This window comes from Stylophora pistillata, chromosome 8 (assembly GCF_964205215.1).
Source record: "Stylophora pistillata chromosome 8, jaStyPist1.2, whole genome shotgun sequence".
Lineage (NCBI taxonomy): Eukaryota > Metazoa > Cnidaria > Anthozoa > Scleractinia > Pocilloporidae > Stylophora > Stylophora pistillata.
Window position 1 is genome coordinate 27,623,801 of NC_142526.1, and position 22,603 is coordinate 27,646,403.

General features: G+C 37.1%; 2 protein-coding genes across 2 annotated transcripts; one reads left to right on the forward strand and one right to left on the reverse strand.

Moving 5' to 3' along the window:
* Positions 1-1,180: 1,180 nt before the first annotated feature.
* LOC111323360 (translocation protein SEC63 homolog) lies at positions 1,181-18,516 on the forward strand. The gene is made up of 22 exons (XM_022926689.2): positions 1,181-1,339; positions 1,489-1,594; positions 2,573-2,687; positions 4,124-4,239; positions 4,661-4,722; positions 5,259-5,317; positions 6,009-6,059; positions 6,329-6,437; positions 7,282-7,376; positions 8,095-8,230; positions 8,591-8,683; positions 9,335-9,480; positions 9,976-10,028; positions 10,156-10,250; positions 11,343-11,431; positions 11,781-11,858; positions 12,324-12,464; positions 13,116-13,330; positions 13,840-14,005; positions 14,121-14,219; positions 14,764-14,868; positions 16,317-18,516. Exons 1-22 carry the CDS (start codon positions 1,216-1,218, stop codon positions 16,434-16,436), a joined length of 2,373 nt encoding a protein of 790 aa, XP_022782424.2. The 5' UTR covers positions 1,181-1,215; the 3' UTR covers positions 16,437-18,516.
* A 136-nt stretch (positions 18,517-18,652) lies between these two features.
* LOC111323349 (neuroglobin-like) lies at positions 18,653-21,939 on the reverse strand. Its single transcript, XM_022926678.2, has 3 exons — positions 21,690-21,939; positions 19,480-19,705; positions 18,653-18,802 (listed from the first exon to the last, which is right to left on the reverse strand). Exons 1-3 carry the CDS (start codon positions 21,845-21,847, stop codon positions 18,656-18,658), a joined length of 531 nt encoding a protein of 176 aa, XP_022782413.2. The 5' UTR covers positions 21,848-21,939; the 3' UTR covers positions 18,653-18,655.
* Positions 21,940-22,603: the final 664 nt, after the last annotated feature.

Below are 22,603 nucleotides of genomic sequence, written 5' to 3' on the forward strand. Positions count from 1 at the left end.
GTGCAGCTTAATGTAGAAGATATCAATGAAGTACACGGTCTGTTTCAGGTCAGAGTTGTTTGGTCCTTTTCAAAAGGACAGGCTGGTACTAACATCAAGTGGGAGAGCTTGGTGAGATTCTTTCCCCAATAAATGGGATGGTGAGAGTGGAAAGGTATTGTGTAAAATTGATGGCCTACTTTTCAAAAATCCAACTGTTATGATGCAAGGAGAAAAAAAAACGAGATGTCGATAGAAACTTTTTGACACTAACTCCTATTGTAGAAGCTTAATTAGTTATGGGCGACGATTTGAAACCACCATAGAAGAAATTGCTATCTAATTGTCGCTCAAAAGGCAAGAGTCAGTTATGGAAAATTGTAAACTACATAAATAAATATGAATAAATGATAATAATAAGAATGAAAAAGGAACTGACACGTACTAAAACCGCATAAAAGATAACTACTCAGAAAAAAAGGGAAAAGGAATAAGATAGAAATAATAATAAGGGAAAAAATAGAAAAGACAGCAAAAACAAAATGCGAAATCCACGTTGAGGAGTTACTCGGTCCCCAAGCCAGTTCGAGAGTTACCCCTAGTCCGCCAGTTCTAAATCATGCTCAGGGAGAAGTGATTCGGCCCCCAAGCCAGATTAAGAATAACTCCTATAGGTGGTTTGCAACCAATCTCTAGAGACACAGGTAACAATGGTGAAAAGAACAAATGCTGGTGGACGAACAAAAGAAGCTAATGAGATATCTGTTGTTTACGTCCACCAACATGGCGGAAATGACGTAGCGTGCAAACCACCGTGATTCGAACCCGCAACCTCGCTGACCTCACTTGTACTAGTTGCACGCCCATCACCAGTCGACCATCTGGAAACTCATCATTAAAATAGCATAAGTGGTCGTGTAAATAGTTTTTAAAAACCGGGTTTGGGGGGGCGGGGTGGAGGATGAGGAAGTTAGTTTGAGTGCAGTGGAGCGTTTCCGGTCAAGAATAAAGGAAATGAATCATACAAAGAACTGATAGAGGCGATAGAAACGATGAATATTAGCATTAGTCGTAATAGCGGACGGCCCCGTTTGCCGGGGTTTGTAATTAAGCACAACAGTTACACTTTTGAAAGAAGCTATCTGGCGCGTGTACTTAGACTCAGTTCCAGTCTTCCACTATTTTTTTGAAGACCGCTGACCTTCACAGCTCTTTTTTTTTTCAAACAAAATCAACATGGCTGGGGCTCAATTCGAGTACGATGAAAAAGGCACAACTTTTTATTACTTTCTTATATCGTTCTTTGGTATAGTGCTTGTGCCCTTAACATACTATGTTTTTAAGGTCACAAAGTTACCAGGTAAGTTCGAAATCGTGCGAGTAACTTACTCATAAGGCGGCGGTAAAAGTTCCGGCCGCTTTGGCCCTCTTGCCACAGCATTGTCTCCTATCTTATTTTTATTATTTTTTTATGTTTTCACCGATTTACTTTGGATACCTATATTTCAGAGGATCAGAAGAAATCGATTAAAATCTGTAGATGCCCACCATGTGTGGAAAAAAGGGAATTGTTACGGAAAAAGGAGCCAAAATCGAAGAGTATTCGCTATGTGAGGTAATTTGTGACAATCGTACGTCTTGTAGTCTCAGAGTGACGTGTCTTTGAGATCTTCAATGTACTCCTCTTTTGTTATTTTTTAGGGTGACTTGGTCAGATTCTTTTAATTTAAAATGATTAGATCTCGGTCATTGTTATTTAACATTATTTTGACGGAAAAAATCGCAAAATTCGAGGGTATTCCGTTATATTTTGTACATCTCCAAGTAATTAGACTTACCAGTTACATTTATGAACATATCTAATATATATTTCTTTACTTAGTTGTCCTAAATACAGTTTAGCTCCATCAAGTAAAATAATATAAAAATATTGGCATATTATTGCTACAAAAAGTACCTAACGTACTTGGAGCAAATGTATTCATTGTTTACCTTGAGAAATAATTATTGTAAGTTAAACTCAAATTTTCGCACACCTTAAAGAAAAAAAAAGGTAGAATACAGTGAATGGAATAAAAAATCAACCATTATATTGTTTCTTATCAGTATGTATTAATTTAACTACAAATATTGTGCCACTTCCTTGGCAAGCTTTTAAAAATAAATATATTGCATTTCGAGAAATTAAGAGCCTTTTTGTTACCACAGTTGGTACTATTAATATTAGTTCTAAGCTTAAACCAATTTAAGTTCAATGATCAAAGGCCATGTCAAATTTCAATTTTTTGATCCAGATATTAATTCCCCTTGTTATCTGCTATACCCTCCCTATTGATTTTGTTCTGAGATTTTAAAATTTGTTTTTCATGATTGTATACTTTACAGCATGTCAATGGACAAACCTTTGGTGGTTGAATTTTATCCTGTGTTCAAATGTGTTTTTGTTTCCTTTTTCGCAGGTGATAATGCATAACAATAAGTTTGAAACAGAGGAAAACAAAATCAGACCTTAAGACAACACTATGATTATATTAAAAATATATTTAACATATGTCTCTTATCTTAAAATAAATTTGTGCCCATTTTCTTTTAGTCTTTCAGTTATAGCAGTTTTATGGGCTCTATTTTTTATTGGAGCCTATAAAGTGTCTCAATTTGAAAGAGAATTCTCTGAATATGACCCATATGCTGTTTTAGAGTTAGACAGAGTAAGTAATTGCAAATAGGCGATTGCAGAAATGTGAGAGGAATGAGAAAGAGTGTGGTTGTTTTCCATTTGTTTGAAAAACTAAGATATTCAAATGAAAGATCGACTAAATTTGAGATTCTTAAGCAAGAATAGAAGTATTTAGAGGAGGAAAATGGCAAAATGACAGCTTTTCAAATATCACCTAAAATAGAGAGTTTGTATGGATTGGGTAGACAGGGCAAAAAAATTTTAAGGGTTTATGGAACTTTTGCAACTTTTGCAGGGCTCCAATTTGGACACTTTTCTGCTGAAAACTCTCAAACTTGGCTGGGTAGCTTTTCATTCCGTAACATTTCAGTTGAAATATTTAGATTTTCAGTGTAATCAATATAAGAAACTCGTCCCAGTCCTCTCATGTTTCTGCAATGGGCTATGACTTGAGTTGACAAAAGTTTATAAATATAGTGGTTATGTGCATGTTCACTGTGGACTGATTTAAAAAGACTGATTTAAAAAGAGTTAAGATTTTTGTCACAACAACAATTGCCTGATTTTACAGACCATGATTTTGGTTGAGGGAGACCTGTTTGAAAAAAAATGAACCCCCTTTGAAAATCTGATCAGAAACAATGGATGAAAACTGTCTTTTGTGTAGTGACTCTTTGGTTGAAATAAGACCAACAAAGTTGAAAATCTGGTCATGTCCAAGTTATTCCACTGAAGTAACAATATCATTGTCAAGGAAACAGTGTTGGCCTAGAGTGAGCTCTAAATCTTTTTCTGACCTACTTATTTTTAACTACTGATTTCAAGACAATTTGGTACACCAATTTACACTCAGTTGACTTCCCTCAACCAACATCAACAACAATCTGTTCCTTGCATAAATTGTACTCACAAAACTTTCAGTTATTTAGCTGATGAACAGACTTTAAAAAAATATGTATGCCGTGACCTTTCTTCAATGATTGGATTTTGTGACTAGAGTGTGTACATCAAGTTTGTGATACTTGAACAAAAACTCCAGGAGAATTATCAGATTGAGTTCAGCTGACCACAGTCTCTGACCTTGGGAATGTGACCATGATTGAGTTACAATATATACAATGAAAAATTGTCAAGTACTTGTGAAAAAAATGTTAATGTTGAAAGTACATGTAATCCAGCCCCTCTCTGCTTTTGTATTTCCTCCCTGTGATCTGTGATTAGTCCTGAAATGTTGTGCTACTTTCCAAAAGAACCACATACCCAACTAAAACAGTCAATAATTAATAATGTTTGTTTTCCTGTATTTTGAGCCTGGTGCTTGTGTTAACTTTGATCCTGTTGGATGTTTCTGATATTTTCCTTCACTCTGAGTAGACATTGTGATTACTAAATTAATAAGAATTGATTTATGGAAACCCAGCTGAATAATAGCACCTTACTTATTAATTTCCCTTTATTTTCCATTAGGGTGCAAGCACAGCAGATATCCGTCGACAGTATCGCAGACTCAGCATGAAATACCATCCTGATAAAGACACTGGTGACTCCCAGAAGTTCATGAGAATAGCCAAAGCATATGAAGCGTAAGTTTAAAAAAAAACTTTCCACTTAAATCTCCCCAAATATTTGGGATCATTTTCAATGAAATGTGAAATAGCTCAATTGGTAGAGCACTGCACTAGTATCGCAGAGGTCAGTGGTTCGAATCCCGTACAGGCCTGATTTTTTTCAGGTCTGATTTTCGCTATTGCATAAATAGCGCTATCTACTGCGAGGATCGTGCATCGTACGTACCTAATACCGCAGTTCAAAATATATGAACTTCATATATTCATTGTATCTCATTATACTACATGTCGTGTACATGTCAGATTCATGGAACCTTTTCTATAAAATATACTAAATTCAGCCTGCCAAGGCAAAACTAAATTAAATATATCTCTTGTTTCCAGTCATGAAATCTTGCAATATTATTGTATCTTAAAATCCAATTTTCACTTCTAGGTTAACAAATGAAGAATCGCGAAAAAATTGGGAGGAACATGGGAATCCTGATGGACCTGGAGGTGTGTAAAACTTAGTTTTATCAGAAACTGTTTTTACAGTGCTAAAATTAATGTGAAGGTGTAGTCTGATCGTCTGGGTGAGTGTAATCCTGAGAAGGACTGTTGTCGGTGGTAGTGACTAACATTTCGACAACCTGTGCAGAAGTCTGATGATGACTTCCGCACAGGTTGTTGAAACATCAGTCACTACCACAGACAACAGTCCTTCTCAGGACTACACTCACCCGGACGATCAGACTACACCTTCACATGTTACCCCGGGTTCAAGCCATTTACTGCATTATGCTAAAATTAATGTTTATACTCTTATTCTGATTGTTATCCTGACAATGTGAGCATTTTACTGCAAGGAATGTTTTTGGAGATTTCTTTTTATTGAAGTGTTGTTTGAAGATATTCAATTATAATGATGATGGCTATCTTGGGTTGGTAAATATACATTTACATGTAAATAATACTGTCATTAGTTTACGGGAGAAAAGTCGACACCAAGATTAAAAAGAACAATTATTTTTAATTATTCCTTTATCTTGCAGCAACAAGCTTTGGAATAGCTTTACCTTCCTGGCTTGTTAGCAAGGAAAATTCTATGTGGGTTAGTTTATAACAATGAAATGTTAGTTTGTTAGCAATAGTTGAGACTATCTGTATTATTTAACAGGAAGACATGAGATTTCTATCAGCAGATACACATGTAGTCATTTAAGACTAATCATGAAAACCTTAGTCAACCATTGTAACAGAGTGAACACAAGTGAACCTTATATTGTCCTGTTTGCAAATTACTTCTCATCTCATTTTCAAACTTAATCTTGGTGCTCATTCTTTTACTTGTGAAAAATCTCATGGCTGGTTTGATGCGGCGTTATTTTCCTCTCAGCCAAGAGACTTGTCAGACACTTTTCAGAAATTTCCAGCAACTTGTCCAGCATCATGCTCAAAGTCCCATTCGCAAATCAAGATGTTAGCAGTCTGGCCCTTTATCGTGGAAGGATTCCCAACCACATGTTCATGAGTTACAATATATACAACTTGAAAAATTGTCAAATACTTGTGAAAAAATTTCGTGGCTGGTAAGATGTGATGTTTTGTCTCGGCCAATTACAAGATACTTATCAGATACTTTTACATGAAAATAACATTCCTTAGCAGATGGCATGAAAGGCATAACACAACTTAGAAATGGGCTACAGTTTTTTAATTACAAGGTAAAAGCCCTAATGAGCTTTATCAAGTTTTTTTTTTGGCAAATCTGATATTTTTAGCCTACTTTACTTTCAATGTAGGTTTTGGGAGCTTATGGATTTGCCTTCATGGTTATCCTTCCAATTGCAGTGGTAAGTATCCAACTTGATATTTGGACTATAGCATAATAGCTTATTTTCAAGGCAGGCTGATTTGTGTTTTCTTTGTTTAATGATTATGGTAATGTATCTGGAACAAATAGCAGTATGAATTGCCAGTTTGAGACCATTTTGACCTGAAATTCCTTTAATTTAAACCAGGACACTTTAACCATACATATTTGATAGACCTTGCTGCACAACTTATGTATCATCAGGACTCTGACTAACAAATATAATTCAAATCTCTCAATTTTAAACAGGGGACATGGTGGTACAAGTCAATCCAGTATAGCTGTGAACAAATCCTTTTGGAAACCAGTAAATTGTACTTGTACTATTTTCACAAGACACCAACCATGCAGTCTAAACGTATGTTTACTGTATTTATTGTGAGAAAGAAAAACGACACAACTTAGTTCACTGCTCAAAGGATATTCTCAACGAACTTGACACTGCCAAGAAGAAAAAAATATCATGCATATTAAGCTACGTCACACCAGTTTTGGCATAAATCATTCATCACTGAAAAACTCTTAACTATCATGAGTGACAAACACAGATTTTCTCCCTGTAGTATATTAAATACAATACCAGACAGACAAGAGATGACAATTAAAAAAATGTATCAATTAGTGGATTATTAGCTTATCCAATACAAAATTCTCTGAAGTAACATTATAAGAATTGTATAGCAGAAAGTAGGGAGAATTACTGACAAGATCTTGGCAGTGAAAGGCTGAAAAGACTGTTAAGACTGTTAACCTGCACATGCAAAATGTCATGGTAAATTAACTTACTTTAACATCTCGGATAGGGACGAATAAATGGAGGTTCCATCTCCTGCAGGGTTGGGGTAGGAGACGTTAATTTCCCACACACGAGATTACTGTGTGATGGATGTCCTCCCCTGGGGTGGGATGGGTGGGAGGGTGGACTAGCACGAATGGTTTCTATGTTCCTTTCTAGTCCTTCCCCACTGCAAAACTTAATGCAGTGAAAATGGACTAAATTAAAACTAAATTAAATTAAATTGAATTAACATATACTATTATTAATATTGCATGTTAATAAATTCAATTAAAGTCACCTAATATGTAAGTGACTTTTCTGCACATTTGGAGTACATACAATATTAAACTGTAAGGAAAAAACACAATATTATGTTTTGGCTGACAAAGCTTCAAAAATTGATTATTGAGCACTCTCCTCACAGGTGTGTTAATGATTTTGGCTGGATCCTGGGAGTTTGAGAAAGGTCACAATAATGAAGTTCAAGAGAGGCCAAGTGATAATTTAGAACTACCAGAGGTGATACTATGGGTCATGGGTGTTTCTATTTTTAACTTAACCTGTTAACCTCCGAGAACAACTAGAATCTAATTTCTCCCCATGGTTTCTCTGTTGAATCAAATGTTAAGGTTGCAAGAACAAAGGAAATGATCGTCAACTATAGGTCGGAGCTCTTGATTTTTGAATGAATTCTCCTTGTTAGCACCTCAGGAAATGTATGAAGATCAGTATGGAGAATATGCATACTGATGTTAGGGCATAAGATGTTTATAGTTCAGTTCAGTTGAACCTTGATTATCCAAACCTCCATTATCCTGATATATCAATTATCTGGACTTTTTCTCTGGTCCCAATTTTGTCATGAATATTTATTTGTCATGATCAAGATCTGAGACCATATTTTTTTAAAAACTGTGGTGTTGAAAGTTGAGGTAAAGGTGAGTTTTTTTCACTTGCAAATAGCAAATTAAAGTTACTGTAGTTCTTGCACAAATTGTAACTAATGAAGAACATTCAAATGAGGTCTGATTGGCTTAGAGTTGCTTTGTTGCTGAGTGAGATTTCAGGCTGTATTGGCTATTGGGGTGGGATTCATATTCTTGAATCCCCATACCCTTGATTATCTAGACTATTTCATCTAGTCCTGGTGATTCTGGATAACTGAGGTTTGACTGTAGTACATATAATGATGTCTGTGCCATATATATTTTTCTGATTGATTTGTTACTTGTCTTAGTTAATGCGAGACTTGCCCAACCTGAGGGATAAGAACAGAGAGCCACCATTTTGCCACCCTTACAGTGTCAAAGCAAGAGCTCTCATCCATGCTCACTTGTCACGTCTAGAGCTTCCACGACTCACACTCAAATCAGGTGAGGCAGGGAAAACATTTTTACAAGATGTATGTATAGTTAAGGTACTGATTAACCCATGGGCTAGCCAGAGTTATCCTTACCTTAAAGATGAAGTAAAATCCCATTATCATTAACCCTTTTAAATTTTCCATCATATCCAATCTGATTTTGTACCATTTCTCTGAATGGGTTATGTCAGGACAAGTAAGACTGTATGTGGCTCAGGATCTTCACTATTAAGGACATTTCTGGCTGGCAAATGACCTTTAAACTGGGATATATTGTTAGTGTCTGATCAGTAAGTAAATAAATGAGTGTTAAGTTAATTTATTATCCAAAGAGAAAAAAAAAACCCTTTTTTTAATGTTGGCATTTCAGATCTTGACCTAATACTTCAAAAGAGTCCATTCCTCATTCAAGAAATGGTCAATATTGTATCACAACTAATTGTCATGGTCAGACAAGGAAGTGGTAGGTTGAAATTTGTGGATGAAGTTGAATCAAATCCATATATGTTTTTGCCTTCCTATTATCACTAGTAAATGAATAGGTAAGGTAGGTAAAGTCTGTTTACGAGCCAAGTGGCCCATCAGGCCGGCGCTGAACTTCGGTTTCTGTAGCATGAAGCGACTAGGAGTATTTCTACTCCCCCCTGGATGGGATGCTAGTCCATCGCAGGGTTACCCCCCAGCATTAAATTTGCCGGTACCCATTGAAACTCCTGGGTGAAGAGAGGCACTGTGAGAGTAAAGTGTCTTGCCTAAGAACACAACATGTAAATAAACAAGGCTATACGTGGTTTGCACGTTACATCATTTCCACCATGTTGGTGGATGTAAACAATAGATATCTCATTAGCTTTTGTGTTCGTCCACCAGCATTTGTTCCTTTCACCATTATCATCTGTGTAAAATTTTTGGAAGAGGCATTGAGAGAAAGATGTCCTAGCCAAGAGTACAACCTATTGAAAATTTTTTGTAAGGGGCATCGAGAGAAAGATGTCCTAGCCAAGAGTACAACACAATGCACTGAGCTAGCCTGGATCTTTTGATCTGAAGTCCTGTATGCTAAAGCCACTGCATTTTTAAGGTTACCTAGCTTGATTATTTGTTCATTTTTCAGCTACAAACATGCCACAGCTGGAGACAGTGGAGAACTGCATGCGTGTCAGTCAAATGATGGTTCAGGGGCTATGGGACAAGCAGTCTCCTTTGTTACAACTGCCTCATCTCAATCAGGAAAATTTACGGCACTTCACCACCAAAAAGGTAGAAGATCCTGATTTCATCAATAAAGACAATCCTAGATGATAATTAAAACATAGATTGTCACTGGCATACATAGGTTAAGTTACAAGTCCTTTTCTCCTAAAGAAGTATTAATCACAATTTGCAATTCAGTAGGACCCCCAATTTTTAGTTACTCTTCAAGTGGCAGAACTAACTCTTTCTTGAAGCATTTCACTTCTGTGGCAGCAAAAGCACGATGCATTGGTCATGTAAACAATTAATTGCAAAAGTTTTTTTATCAATTCTAAGAAGGTTTTGGGATGCCCCAGTTGCAAATGTATTTTTAAGGTTTGCAAATGCAAATATTAACAGAAATTGATAATTATGCTGTAACACTAATACATAGGGTAAAGAATAAAGCATATTCCCAAAGTACTGGGGAAAAAAGGAATAACGGGATAAAGGTAGAAAAAATATGGTGAAATTATGAAAAAGGTGCCTGAGTATAATGTTGTTGTTGCTCTTTGTTCGCAGCGAAGTGTTCGTTCCATCAAGCAACTGGCAAGTATGAAAGATGTGGACAGAAGGTTAGTCTTGTCTTTCCTGCAATCAATATTTGTTCAAGTGTGAATGATGGAACACTTAATGTTTTATAGGTGATGTGCTGACTTTGTCTTTTCAACTTAATTGACATCTTGTTGCATCACATGACAGAGCCCTTTTGAGAAACCTAACTGGGGAACAGTATGAAGATGTCATTAATGTTTGCTCAATGTTTCCTTCTGTGGAAATGGCCGTTAAACCTCACGGTTAGTTTATTATGCTATCTATCAGGCTTAACAGCTACACAACACTGAGAGACAACGTTGTGCATTATGTTTATAGATATAATTTGTATCTAAGACTTTTCCAATCTGTTAGTTAAGTGGAGGCAAACGAATATGCGGGGTGAAGAAATAGGGACCTTAAGCAACCACGACGGCGACGGCAACGAGGACGTGGAAAAACAAGAGATCTAATTGGCAGAACAATAGCTCAGCACGTGCATTTTGAAACTTTGTACATTTCTTAGCCGTCCTATGCAAAACAACAACGTGAAATCGCCAAAATTTGTGTCGTCTGCGAACCGAAACCGTGACGGCAAATTATTTTAATTTCCATTTGGAACTCAACGCTACTTTTATACGTCATGCTGAAGTTGAGCTGTGGCGCCGTACGAGACAGTAAGCTCATGGAGCCATTTTTGAAATTCTAACTAAGAGTAGAAATTCATTTTTTAATCAAAGTCTTCCTTGGCGTTGCCGTCCTGACTGCTTAAGGTCCCTAATATTTAGCAGGGTTCTTAAGAGGAGTGTGCTCTCTTCCTTTTCTTCCTCTCACTCTTCCAGCTTTTTCATTTTGTCCATACAAACTGACTGTGTTGATCAGAAGGAAACTAGAATTTCCATAAAGCACAAAATTAATCCACAAATTTCATCCAAGTTAGCAAAGATTCTCAAATCATTTGAAATTTATGAAACCAATTTGTAGATTACAGTACAAGTGCTCATTAATTCCTATTGTGGAAATAAAATTTGAAGTGGATTCATACCAGAATAATCACCTGAGTCCACGAGTCAAAATTTATCACATGGACTTGAGAAGAGAAAAACGTTTTTAAGTTTGCCAAACAACGTGATTTCTGCAGTTTTGTTGCAACAGTAGACACGCTTTAGGAGTCATTATTAGCTTGAAGATACAATAATTATAAAGTTCCCAGTTGTGGTCAAAGTATGTCAAGCAAGATGAACGAGAAGAGAGGGGAAATCAAGCTAATTTTGACCGTTATTGTGATTAAAGCACTAAACAGTTTTCCTGAAGTTCACATCTCAAACCCTGTGTACATATTTTTATTTGATCAGTCTTGGATGACGATGATGACGATGCAGGGGTGATCACAGCTGGAGCAGTAGTGACTGTATCTGTTACAATTAAAAGGCGAAATCTTGGGGTGAGTTGCTTCTTCCACTTGACAAAAATAATGATTTCAAGATGAAAAGTTGGGTCGTAAATATTAATTGGGTAAATTTTTGTGGTTTTCGTCACAGTGTGACGTTTGAATTCAAAGTATTACAATAGAGATAACCCTGCGTTACACACTGCGTGCAGGTGGAGGTTAGGAAGATAGGTGCAGGGAAAGTATTGTCCCCCCTCCCCCTTCCCCCTTCCCCTCCCTCCCACTTCCCCTCCCTCTCCCCCTTTCCGTCTCCTTCCTGCAACCTATTGAAGTATGGAAAACCTTCGCAGAGGCTAGTGGAAGATAAATCTTTCCCTTCTAATTGTCTAGTTTTACTTTACAGGAGCTATTTGAGGAGGAAAATGAAGATGATAGATCAGCACTTGATGGCGTGAATCGAAATGAAACCTTAGAACCAAAGGTAGTTTTTTTTATGGAAAGTATCTCTTTTTTAACATAATTACTAAAAGCACTTGTGAGATGAAGTTGTCTAACAGTTAGTGAGCTGGACTGCGTATCAAAAGGAACATGTCATGGCCAGGTCTTTCTTCACTAAACTATACGCTTGGTGGAGTGCTTAACTGTCACAGTGCTTTTCTTTACCAAGAATGAATGAATGAAGGAATTAATGATTGACTGATTGAATGGTGAAGGTGTCAGCGGACTGTCACGGAAACTTAACTTAATGCAAGGGGGAGGGGGGTGGGGTTAGTTGTGATGGAGTGGCATTCCATCCACAGGGGTATCAATACCTCTAGTTAATAAATGTTGATGATATGGAGATACGCTCTTTACAGTGGGTGCTGAGGGGGGAGGGAAGGAAACGTGAATGTTTTTTCGCTAAGAAATTTCATACATCAGTAAATTATCTCGTGTTTGTCAACAGGGCTCTCCACAACCAGGTGGCCAGAAAGTCTGGCAGAAAAACAAAAAGAAAGGGAAAAAGGCCAAGCCGCAAAAACAGCAACCAAAGAAAAAACCCGTGAAACAGCAACCTAAGAAGAAAAACTCGCAAGACAAAAAAGAGGTAAAAATTATTGAATCAAGCCGATCTTTCACAGGGTGATTTTGAAAGAAATGATGTTTTTAACCGAGATATTTTACTCAATTGCTGCGAGGTTGGGACAGAGAAAAAAATGAGTGACGATGTCTTTGTTATATGTTCTGTCTCTGAACTGATCCAGTAGGGATTTTTTCAATTCTAGTGTCTCATCTTAATGCTTTTCGCCACGTGCAGCGATGAAGAGGGAAAAAAAATTATTATGTAATTATTTCAAGTCGCAGTTCTCGGCATTTATTTACACGTGTGTGTGAGCACTTGGGCAGTGATAGGACTTGATTTTCAGAGATGTACAAAATTCTCAACAATGTCGCACTCGTTCTGATGAGTGTTTTAGCATCTTAGATCACGCTTCCACAGTTCTCCGACTCAAAATCAAAGAAGCGATTCACATTCAATGGGAGCAATCTACACTCAGTCGTCAACTTTATCACCTTAATTTAAAACTTCACTTGTAATTCCATACATCATTTTGTTACTATTGTTGTTACGTCCCATGAGCATTTTGTTATACAGTTTAAATTCAACTTTGTACTTCTTAAATATCAGAACTGAAGATGACAGAAGAACTATCGAAACATTAATTTTAAAAATGTCGACTATTAATTAATCCTTTAGAAAACTACGGAAGAAAAAGAAGAATCAAATGGAAAGAAGAACAAGAAAGAGGAAGAGGAGGAAGATGAAGGCGTGGAAGCGGAGAAGGAAGAAGTAGAAGACGAGGAGGAGGACCATGATGAAGCAGAAGACGATAACACGAATGACAAAATTGAAGAAATAAAGAGAGAGAGAAGAAAACCTGAAGAACAGGAGTCTGACCTGGATAGTAGCAGGTAGCTTAAGTCATTTTTATTTTTCTCACCGGCAGAGCAAAGCTACCTTCACCTTGAGGGAAAGTAGAAAATATTAGTTTGGTACAATGTAAGATAGAAAAATACCCAGGATTTAGTTGTAAGCCAGGGAGGAAAATGGATGGTTAAGGAGGAGGAAGATCAGCACGGATTGAAAATGACAAAGGTGAAACTCAAGGCTTAACTTTTCACGGTGCACAGTGCTTTACGTAGAACTATTAAGAGGGATTGCTATGGAACGCTTCCACCTCTCTCCTTCCATTCGAACGCCTTCTGTTTTAGCACTTCGTGGATATGCTCATACATCTGATGACTGCTGCATTTTTTCAGGTAAAACTCACTTGCATAAATAAAGATAATATTTATCGTGTTATTCAGTGTTGCAGTGAAAGCGGGCGCTTGAAGAAATTCATGACCTTTGAATTTTAAAACCTCCTACCCCCACGAGATTATTCTTGATCACGTACGTTCGTATGTTTTTCATTTCTTAGTTTCGGTGAAGATGATGACAGTGACGCTCCACACGATGTTCGTGCTCGGGATTCCGAAGATGAAGACGAGTGGGACCGACTGCAAGCCGAATCTAAGACTCGAGATGCAATTCTGGATCCGAAGTCAAAAGAAAGCCATATCGTCCATGCTCCTTATTTTCCAGAGGTTTGACTTGAATTTAATTTTGTTTCCTCACGGAAAAATTACATATTTCTTTAAATCCCACAAATTAGTGGCGAGTTTAAGTTTATTTTTACTGTTTTTCCCGCTACTTTTACAGGAAAAGCATGAATGGTGGTGGATATATGTCACAGATCGCAGAAGAAGAGAGATTATGACACTGCCTCAAATGATATACAACCTTAAAGACGAAGAAAAGGTAGATGACTCTACTGCTGCTATCCGCCGAAGCTTGCACCATCAAAGGACAGAATCCTTCCTTTTAATCTCCGGGTGTGCGGAATTTTTTGAAGAGTTGTATGAAACCCCTAAAACTAAACCCCGTCCCTAACAGAAATGTTTCTGTTGATTACGAATTCAAATTGTTTCTCTCCAAGCTTGGGTGATCACTTTGAGATCAATTACATCATTGTCAGGGGTGTAACAAGTCATTCTTGGCTTGTAAGCCTGTTCCGTACCTCCTATGTGTAGTGCGGCCGGGGAAGGGATATATATTCCAAGAAAAAATGAATATTCCGAGAAAACTTTGTAAGCCCGGGCTTCCTGGCTTAAAGGGAGCAACGCGCCTGATTGTTGAAACTTAGATTTCATCTAAAATATTCATTTCAAAGTCGTTCTCTTTAGAGAAAAAGAAACGACGAGAACTTTGTGTTTATACCTCTCGCTGAAGATTATGAAAATGAAAACGAAAATGTTTGCAAGTAGATTAAATTTGAACTGGTGTTGTTGCTTTTTCGCTGCAGCTGGATCTGAAGTTTCAAGCACCACACAAAACCAAGACTTACCATTACACTGTCACTCTACGCTCAGACTCTTACTTGGACTTTGACGTTCATCAAAATTTTAACGTAAGTAGTGCTACTAAGTGTGTTCAATGATGTCTCTGGTACAGGTGGGATTGTAATAGTTACCTATAATAGCCAAGCTAACCAAAGAGTTCCCTGTAGCTCAGTGTTAGAGAATCAGAGTACGCAAGTGGAGTACATCATTGGAAACTCTATCGACTCCATTTCAACCCAAATTCAAATTCTCTTGCATCAACTACTTACCTGGTCTAAATTAAACTCCATGTTCATCCATCCAGCCAAGTCTGAAGTCATGTTTATCTCAAAAATACCATTCATCGGCCCAATTAGACAAATCACTATAGACGATAAACCAATCAACTGGGCTTTCAGCTCATCTTGCTTAGGAGTCAAACTTGACAACAAGCTTAACTGGTCTCCTCATATTAAAATGGTGAACTCAAACTTCAATGCAAAGATTTCTAAGCTTAAACAGATGAGGACCTTCAACCGATCCACTCTGGATTCAATTTACTTCAAAGGTATTCTGCCAAGCGTAACTTATTGTATATCTTTGTGGGGATCTTCCAACTTGTTGGCCGACCTCGAGGATTCGCACATCCGTGCTGCCAGACTGATTCACAAGATCAGCACAAATATCCCAAACATGAAGTTCTTAGCATAGCAAAATGGACATCTATACATTACATGTATAAGAGAAGACTTGCCTGTATTGCATACCAGGCCTTTCATAACCTAGCTCCTGATAACTTAAACAGTTTATTTACAAAGCACCAGACTTCATACAATTTAAGAGATAACTTAAGATTTGCTCTTAAATGTCCCAAATCCAAAGCCCTGCACAATTCTTTCACTCATCGCGCTAGTATTGTTTGGAATTGCCTACCTAGTCAGTTAAAGTCTAAGCCTAGTTACTCTTCTTTTAAGGCTAGTATTAAGAAATTCTATAAATGCATTGACCAAATTAATTTCGGCTCAAACTCTACTACTACCAACAATATCAGTGACGAATTTAAGTACTACTGATATCTAGTTTGCCATCTTGTTATCTTATTATTATTATTACAATTATTATTTATTTAAATTTTTTTAATTTAAATCTTATCTTTGTATTTATTTTCCTTTAAATGCATTGTTTGAGTTAATTTGACTGATACTAATATTTATATATATATATATATATATATATATATATTTACTTACTTATCCTACCCTTATATATAATGTATTATTGATACGTATGATTATTCATACTAGGAGACGTATATATTTTTAGCTCTTTATTAGTAGATAGCAGGTTCACATCAGCATTAGCTGCCATTTCCTCAACCTGCTTTACCAATTAAAGGACGTATGTATGTATGTATGTATGTATGTAAGTAAGGAGAAGTTGGATGTTAATCATTTCCGGAAGGTGAATGGGTAAAAAACGATCATTTTTATCGAACAGAAAAGGCATTAACTTAAACTATTTTTACAAACTTTTACAGATCACTGTAGAAGAAGCTAAAGAAATAGTTACCAAACAATGGGATTCTGATTCAGATGAAGAAGATAAAGATGACTTGGACGAAAGCGGAGAGAGTGAAGAGGAGGAATACAGTGACTGAACCAAAAAAATATGGTTGATTATCTTTTTTTTCTGATGAAATTTTGCAAGTCCGAGAAAGGGTGCCTGTTTAACTCTGTGTGCGAAAGGGATCACAATGGGTGGTTGTATTTTTAGCAACCAAAACAGACTGTAATCGATGGTTCCTCCCGTCAACTGATTAAACGCATGTTACAGTAACTTATCAGTTTCTTTAGCTCTACCACAGAACAGCTAGACGACTATGAGTGCAGACATGATCGCAAAATAGCTATTTTCATTTTCACAATTTGGACGCTATCAGTAAATGTATAAGGATCTGCGAATCTGAGTTTTTCCTTTTGGTTTGTGTTGGGCTGGGGCCATAAGCACAGCGAGATCTACCATCTTTTGACACTCCTCAAAGAAATCAGCAAAATGTTACGAATGGTGATGCGTGTGTTATGTTTACTAAATACTGAATACCAATGAAAACATGGACTGTGTTGACCAAAAGGCGACGAAGCTAACCCTGGATTAGTATTAAAGCTTTGGAGGGTTAAAGAATGTTTAATTATCTAGATATTTTATTTCTTGCAAGTCTACGTTACATAAGACAAAACTTTCAAGATATTAGCCCCAGTGCACTAGTTTGGCTCGTCTACTGTGAAAGAACCCGTTACATTCACAAGTAACGAACTAAGAAACAGAGAACTACAATCAGCGGAGCCTAGAAAATGTACTCAAAAAACAGACTTTTAAACCGAGATTAGCCCTCGAGTTTTACTTTCAATTTCGAACTATAGCTAAGCGCCATTTGAACAACCAGCACCTGGGTTTTATCATTTAGTGGCACACAGCACTCCGAGTTTAAGGTCACCTATTCAAAGTTCTAGACTGTTGTTCGAAACTAGATTGATAAAGTTAGCCCCATACAAAAACTTTACTCTGATATGGTATTTAAGTATTAATTAGTGCGAATCGTGCTTCGAGCAACTTAGTGCTGGAAATTTGAACATGCTTACTTAAGAGACGATCTTTCACGAGAGTGGCGGATCTTTAACTGAAGAAGTATTTGTTTTCAAGAGATTAACAGTTATCGCAGAGAGGATATTTTATTATATTATATTCCATTAATAAATCTTAATCCTTGTAGCTTGTAGCAGACATAAACAGCTCCTACGAAGTTCCATTGGTTCGTCAAACAGTTAAAATTTATTAAAATTCATCTCCTTTAAACATGATAAATCCGCTATTTTTACTTTTTCTTTTGTCCTAGTTATAAAGTAATCAGGTTTTAAGGTTACTAATTTAATCGCTGGATTTTCCCTCTCGGTTTACTGATCGCGTAGGCCTTTGGGTAGGTCTAATAAATGACGCCACCGTTTGAAAGAGTCACGGCTTCTCAGAGCCGAAAACTCCGCCAACATAACCTTCGGTACAGGATTGGAAGCACAAGTGTTGGTGCAAGTCAGTCTCTTTTAGGTGCAAAAATCTAAAATCTCAAGTCCACTGAGCTATTGATCTACTTATTGCAAAGGGTGATTATTAGAAGGCCGAGGTATTTCCTTGAGAGTAATTCTCAGTGAAGTGTCGAATGTAGTCCGAGATTGATGTAGGTTTGCGTCATTCCGCTCTATGATTGGTCCAGAAAAAGCGACTCATTGACCACTTTCAAAAATGGCTGCCGGATGAATATTCTTTTGTTTAAATTTAAATTAGCCTTTCTGGCCTCGCTTGAGATAATGTATTCTTTTGAATTTTGTACTGGAGAACGAGGCCAGAAAGGCTAATTTAAATTTAAAACATTGGTTAATTTTTAGTACCTTTCTTCTGATTGGCTGTGGTACACCAAATTGGTTGTTTTTTTACGTCACCCGGTCAAAATGCGCTCAATACTCAGAACGTCTGATCGCTGTCACATTGTTCTATTTTGAGGTAACAAAAGAAGCGTCGAAGATATAATTTAGGTAAATCTCCATTCATTAGGAGACTAGTGCCACGTTGTATTAAAAGGTAAAAAAAATTTTGCTTAAATTAGAAACTTCGTTATAGACGTGTATTTTTGAAAATGGATAATGTGCAAAGTTCGTGGTTTAAATTATTAAATGGAATCAACTACATTTATCTCGCTTACTTGTGTTTTTTGGTAACTGTTTATAACACGCATTCGTTCCAAGATAAATTATTATGACTTTCAATTTTTAGAAATTTCAGTGCAGTGGGTGAGTTTTCCCCAGGTGAAATATACATTTTAGTGTGTCAATCAACTGTCGAACGTATTCCTTCCTTCAACATTAGAGTGAAGTAATTCAACAGTAGTTCCCAGGCTACTGCTAGTTCAGGAGTCCACTCATCCTGGATGGTCTCCCGAAAGGTTGAAATCAACGCTTGGGAAATCTGGTGAAGCTGTTGTGAAAAGAGAAGAAAGATTGAACGAAAAACCAGCACAGTTGGCCTTTAGCTGGCTTAGTGTAATGCTAAAGTGGTGCGCACCAGCTAGAATAGCAGAAAGGTCTAAGGTGGCACTGAGATTAAGTACGCTAAGCTGATCTGCAGATTGAAATGTAAGCCCGTCGCCTTTCATACCTCATATTTCTGCGCCTTTCAAGGCCCCTAATCCCTTCACTCTCTATCGGCTCAGTGAAATTTCTTGTAAAGTTTGTTCTGAAAATGTGGTGTTGGATCAAATGATAACCCCCTAACGAATATGTTTTGGTATCCTCATCAATTGACTGCTTGATATTGTATTGATACTGTAAAGAGAAATTATATCTTTTAAGATACTTCAATATTGTCCCCAAGCACATCGCGTACTCATACATGTGACGTCCGAAAATTGTCACTCATGTACAACACCTTTGTCACACCTTGCGGATACTTTCCGCTTGGTTCACTCTGTACGTGTAGGTCTAAAACAACACCATTTGTATATAACTAAGCTTATTTTCCCTACTTGTAAAAACTCTCTGACGGAGTCTGCCATTTCAAACGAAACGCATTGGAGATTAAAACAAGTTTTCACAATTTCAGTTCGTCCAGTGTTGCTCACTAGATTATCATTTTAAAAAAATTTCCATACTTACATTACTAACAGTTGGTTTTACTGATCGATATACGTGCCTCCTTCCCAGTTCTGTCAGGTAAGCTCTCAGGGAGTCTGGGTCATCCATGGCGTTAACGCAGTTCTCCACGACACGCATCACTCTCTCGGTATGTCCGTGAAGCTCTCGAGTTCGCGCCAGCTCCTCTAGTTTTACCTCTCTTAACTCCGAGAACATGTTTTGTAACCCCGGATCGTTTTCAAAAAGTCTAAAAAAAATTTATAAGATCCAGCGATTGTTTGTGACTGCTTATCGTCAGCTAAATAGTCTATGAATAACACGCGATAAACGCGCATGGGCTCTTTGAGACAGTTTAGCCGCACGCCACGTCAGCGTTCACTACTGTTTTAGGCGGACGAAAAATGCTTGTTTTCTCAACGAGATTTCTAAAATCGCTTATTGACAGCTCTTGATGAAGTAATGCTTTCAACTGATAAAAATAGAATTGAAATTTGGCAAAGCAATGTCAGGTTCATTCAGTTTTGCGACTGCAATGTTCTCACCTTTTTGAGATACACAGTTAAAACTTAGCTAATATACATATTGACTGTTTCAGCATTTACAACGGTTTTCCACGCGGACTGCACAACACACAAAACACCACAGACAAAACTTGCGAAGAATCACTTTTTGTTCAAACTACAATCCAGTTAACTCGGATATATGAGCCCTAGTCTTGTATTTTCCACAAGAATGAGATAGAGCCGTGAAATCAAATTAGCCAAAAGCGGCCGCCACTTTTGTCTACAGTAACTTTAATTTGGCTTCAACTTGCTCTCCCAAGCTGAAAAGTAATCATTTTTCCCCAAATGGACGTTCAGCTGCAAATCTTATACATTTCTGACGGTCAATTCCTACTCTCACTTTGAATCGACAAACGTAACTTTAGTGACCGTTCTCTAAAAACGTGGCTAAGTGCACGAAAATAATAGTCGAATCATATTGCACTTCCAACTCAATTTGTGTATCCCATCCCCCGCGGTATTATTAACTTAAAACGAAAACTGATCACCCCTTTCCTAGCCGTGGCACTGAAAATAAATAATGTTTACAATCTCAGCGGTGGCAGGGATAAGGAAAAGCTCGCGATAGGTTCAAACACAATCGCGCTAGTTATTACCGAGACGTCACGGTAACATACTCTCTCGAACTAATACATCTGCCCGAGGCAATAATTTAGACAGGATGCACTTTCTACATTCATTGGAAGACTTATTTTCTGGCAAGCACGTGTGATCATGCTTGCATCCCGAAATTGTGAAAACAAAGGGAAATTTGTCACGTATACATGAAGCTTTTTCGTTTTCCTATAGTTACGCCGGAATTTGGAAGGTAATATCCGCAGTGAAATAAAAACTAATGTACGATAGACACTGATTAAATTATGTTCTTGCAACGTTGCGAGTTTATTTCCTGCAATCATATATCCATTAGCAGATGAAAAATGTACCTGGAATAATTCACTTCAAATTCTAGAGAAATCGTTTGAAAAGGTAGCAAATGAGTGAAGACTTTCGTCTGGTCTCGCTTCTAATAGAAAACTTAATAAAATTTGATTAAACTTCGAAAGTTTGATAAGGTTTATTTACGCTTGGAGAAAGACTGAGTATATTGTCCGGTGCATGAAAAGGCTTTCCAAAAGTTTGAAATTATTATTCATAAGTAATCAAGGTAGCTAGTAAAATAGCATAAAAATAATTATTTCATATTGTTAGAAGATGTGAGAGGTCCTTTACAAAATTTTGTGCTTACAAAGTATTCATCACCTGGATAATGTTAGACAGCCTTTAAATTCTAAATGCAGTCTTACCGATGAAAAAGTAACTGTAAAAACATGACTTGTGCGGAGCCTTATAGTCTGAAGTGCAAAGTGCTTATTGACTAAAATAATCAGCTTATCATAAAAGTACAACAGATTTACAAGGCGACTAATAGTACTAAGATGGATGGATTATACTCGGACGAATGTGATTCTGGAATTATCATGTTTGAAAAAAAAAACCTTTGCATTCTCATTTTTTAATAACTTCAGATCGCAGCAAACTCTCAGCGTAAAAACTCAACTTTTTACCCGTTGCTAATAAGATCTCTGGCTACTTGCAAAAAAAAAATAATAATAATAATAATAATAATGTTAAAAAAAATAAACCGCATACAAGTAGTCTGTTAATCTAATAATTTGTCACACTTACGTTAGGAAAACTTTGACACCAACTTCAGCTCTTCTTTTATGAAGCGGTATCCATGATTTCCGAATAACCTCTTTCTGTGTCGTTGTTAGTAAAAGCGTCGTCTTAGCTGGAATATCACTTCGGAATTTTGGTTGTGAAAACGAAGACGCGCAGCCCATTGTTGAATAGAGGGACAAATGAATACTCGAGAAATATTTTCTCTTTGCCTATCCTGATGTAGCCTGACTGAAGTGCGCATTTAACTTCAAAAAAAGTAGCATAAGTTTTCTATTGGTCAATTTTTTTTGTATTTCGAAATTAAGCTGGCAGGTACAATCAACCAATAGAATGTTTAGAAGGAGATGCATAAGTGAATGACGTCGAACAATGTATTTCTTCTCAGCATTATGGGTCGTTTGCCCTGTACTTTCCGAGAAATCGATCTCCTTGTAGTCTGATTCTGGCAATCTCCGATTTTTATACTTTTTGGTAACGTTAAATTTCTCAGAGCTGACTCTTGGGTAGGCCTTTATAGATTATGCTAGCATAAGTTTGGCATAATTTGAGCAACTGGCATAATTCCTGCCAAGTAGCAATGCTAGCATAATTCGCATATTTTGATCATTATCGGATCATTTTTGATGCTACAATTTGATCATTGTTCATCTCTATGATCTACTCCCAAGCACTTGGTGACGTTATTCGATGTTTTAAGTTTTAGTTCAAGAAGTAGCATTGTAGTTCACTGTGAATCACTGAGCGGCGTCTGAAACGGTCTGAGCCCGGGTCTGGGGTGCACCGGAACCGGAAGTCACATTGTAGGCCATGTACAGTCTAGTACTACTGTGCGTATTAACATGAACCACATGTTTATTTGAATTTCATTGTGGATTTGTTGCGTTTCTTTCTTGTAAACCAACGGCTTGTAATTAAAA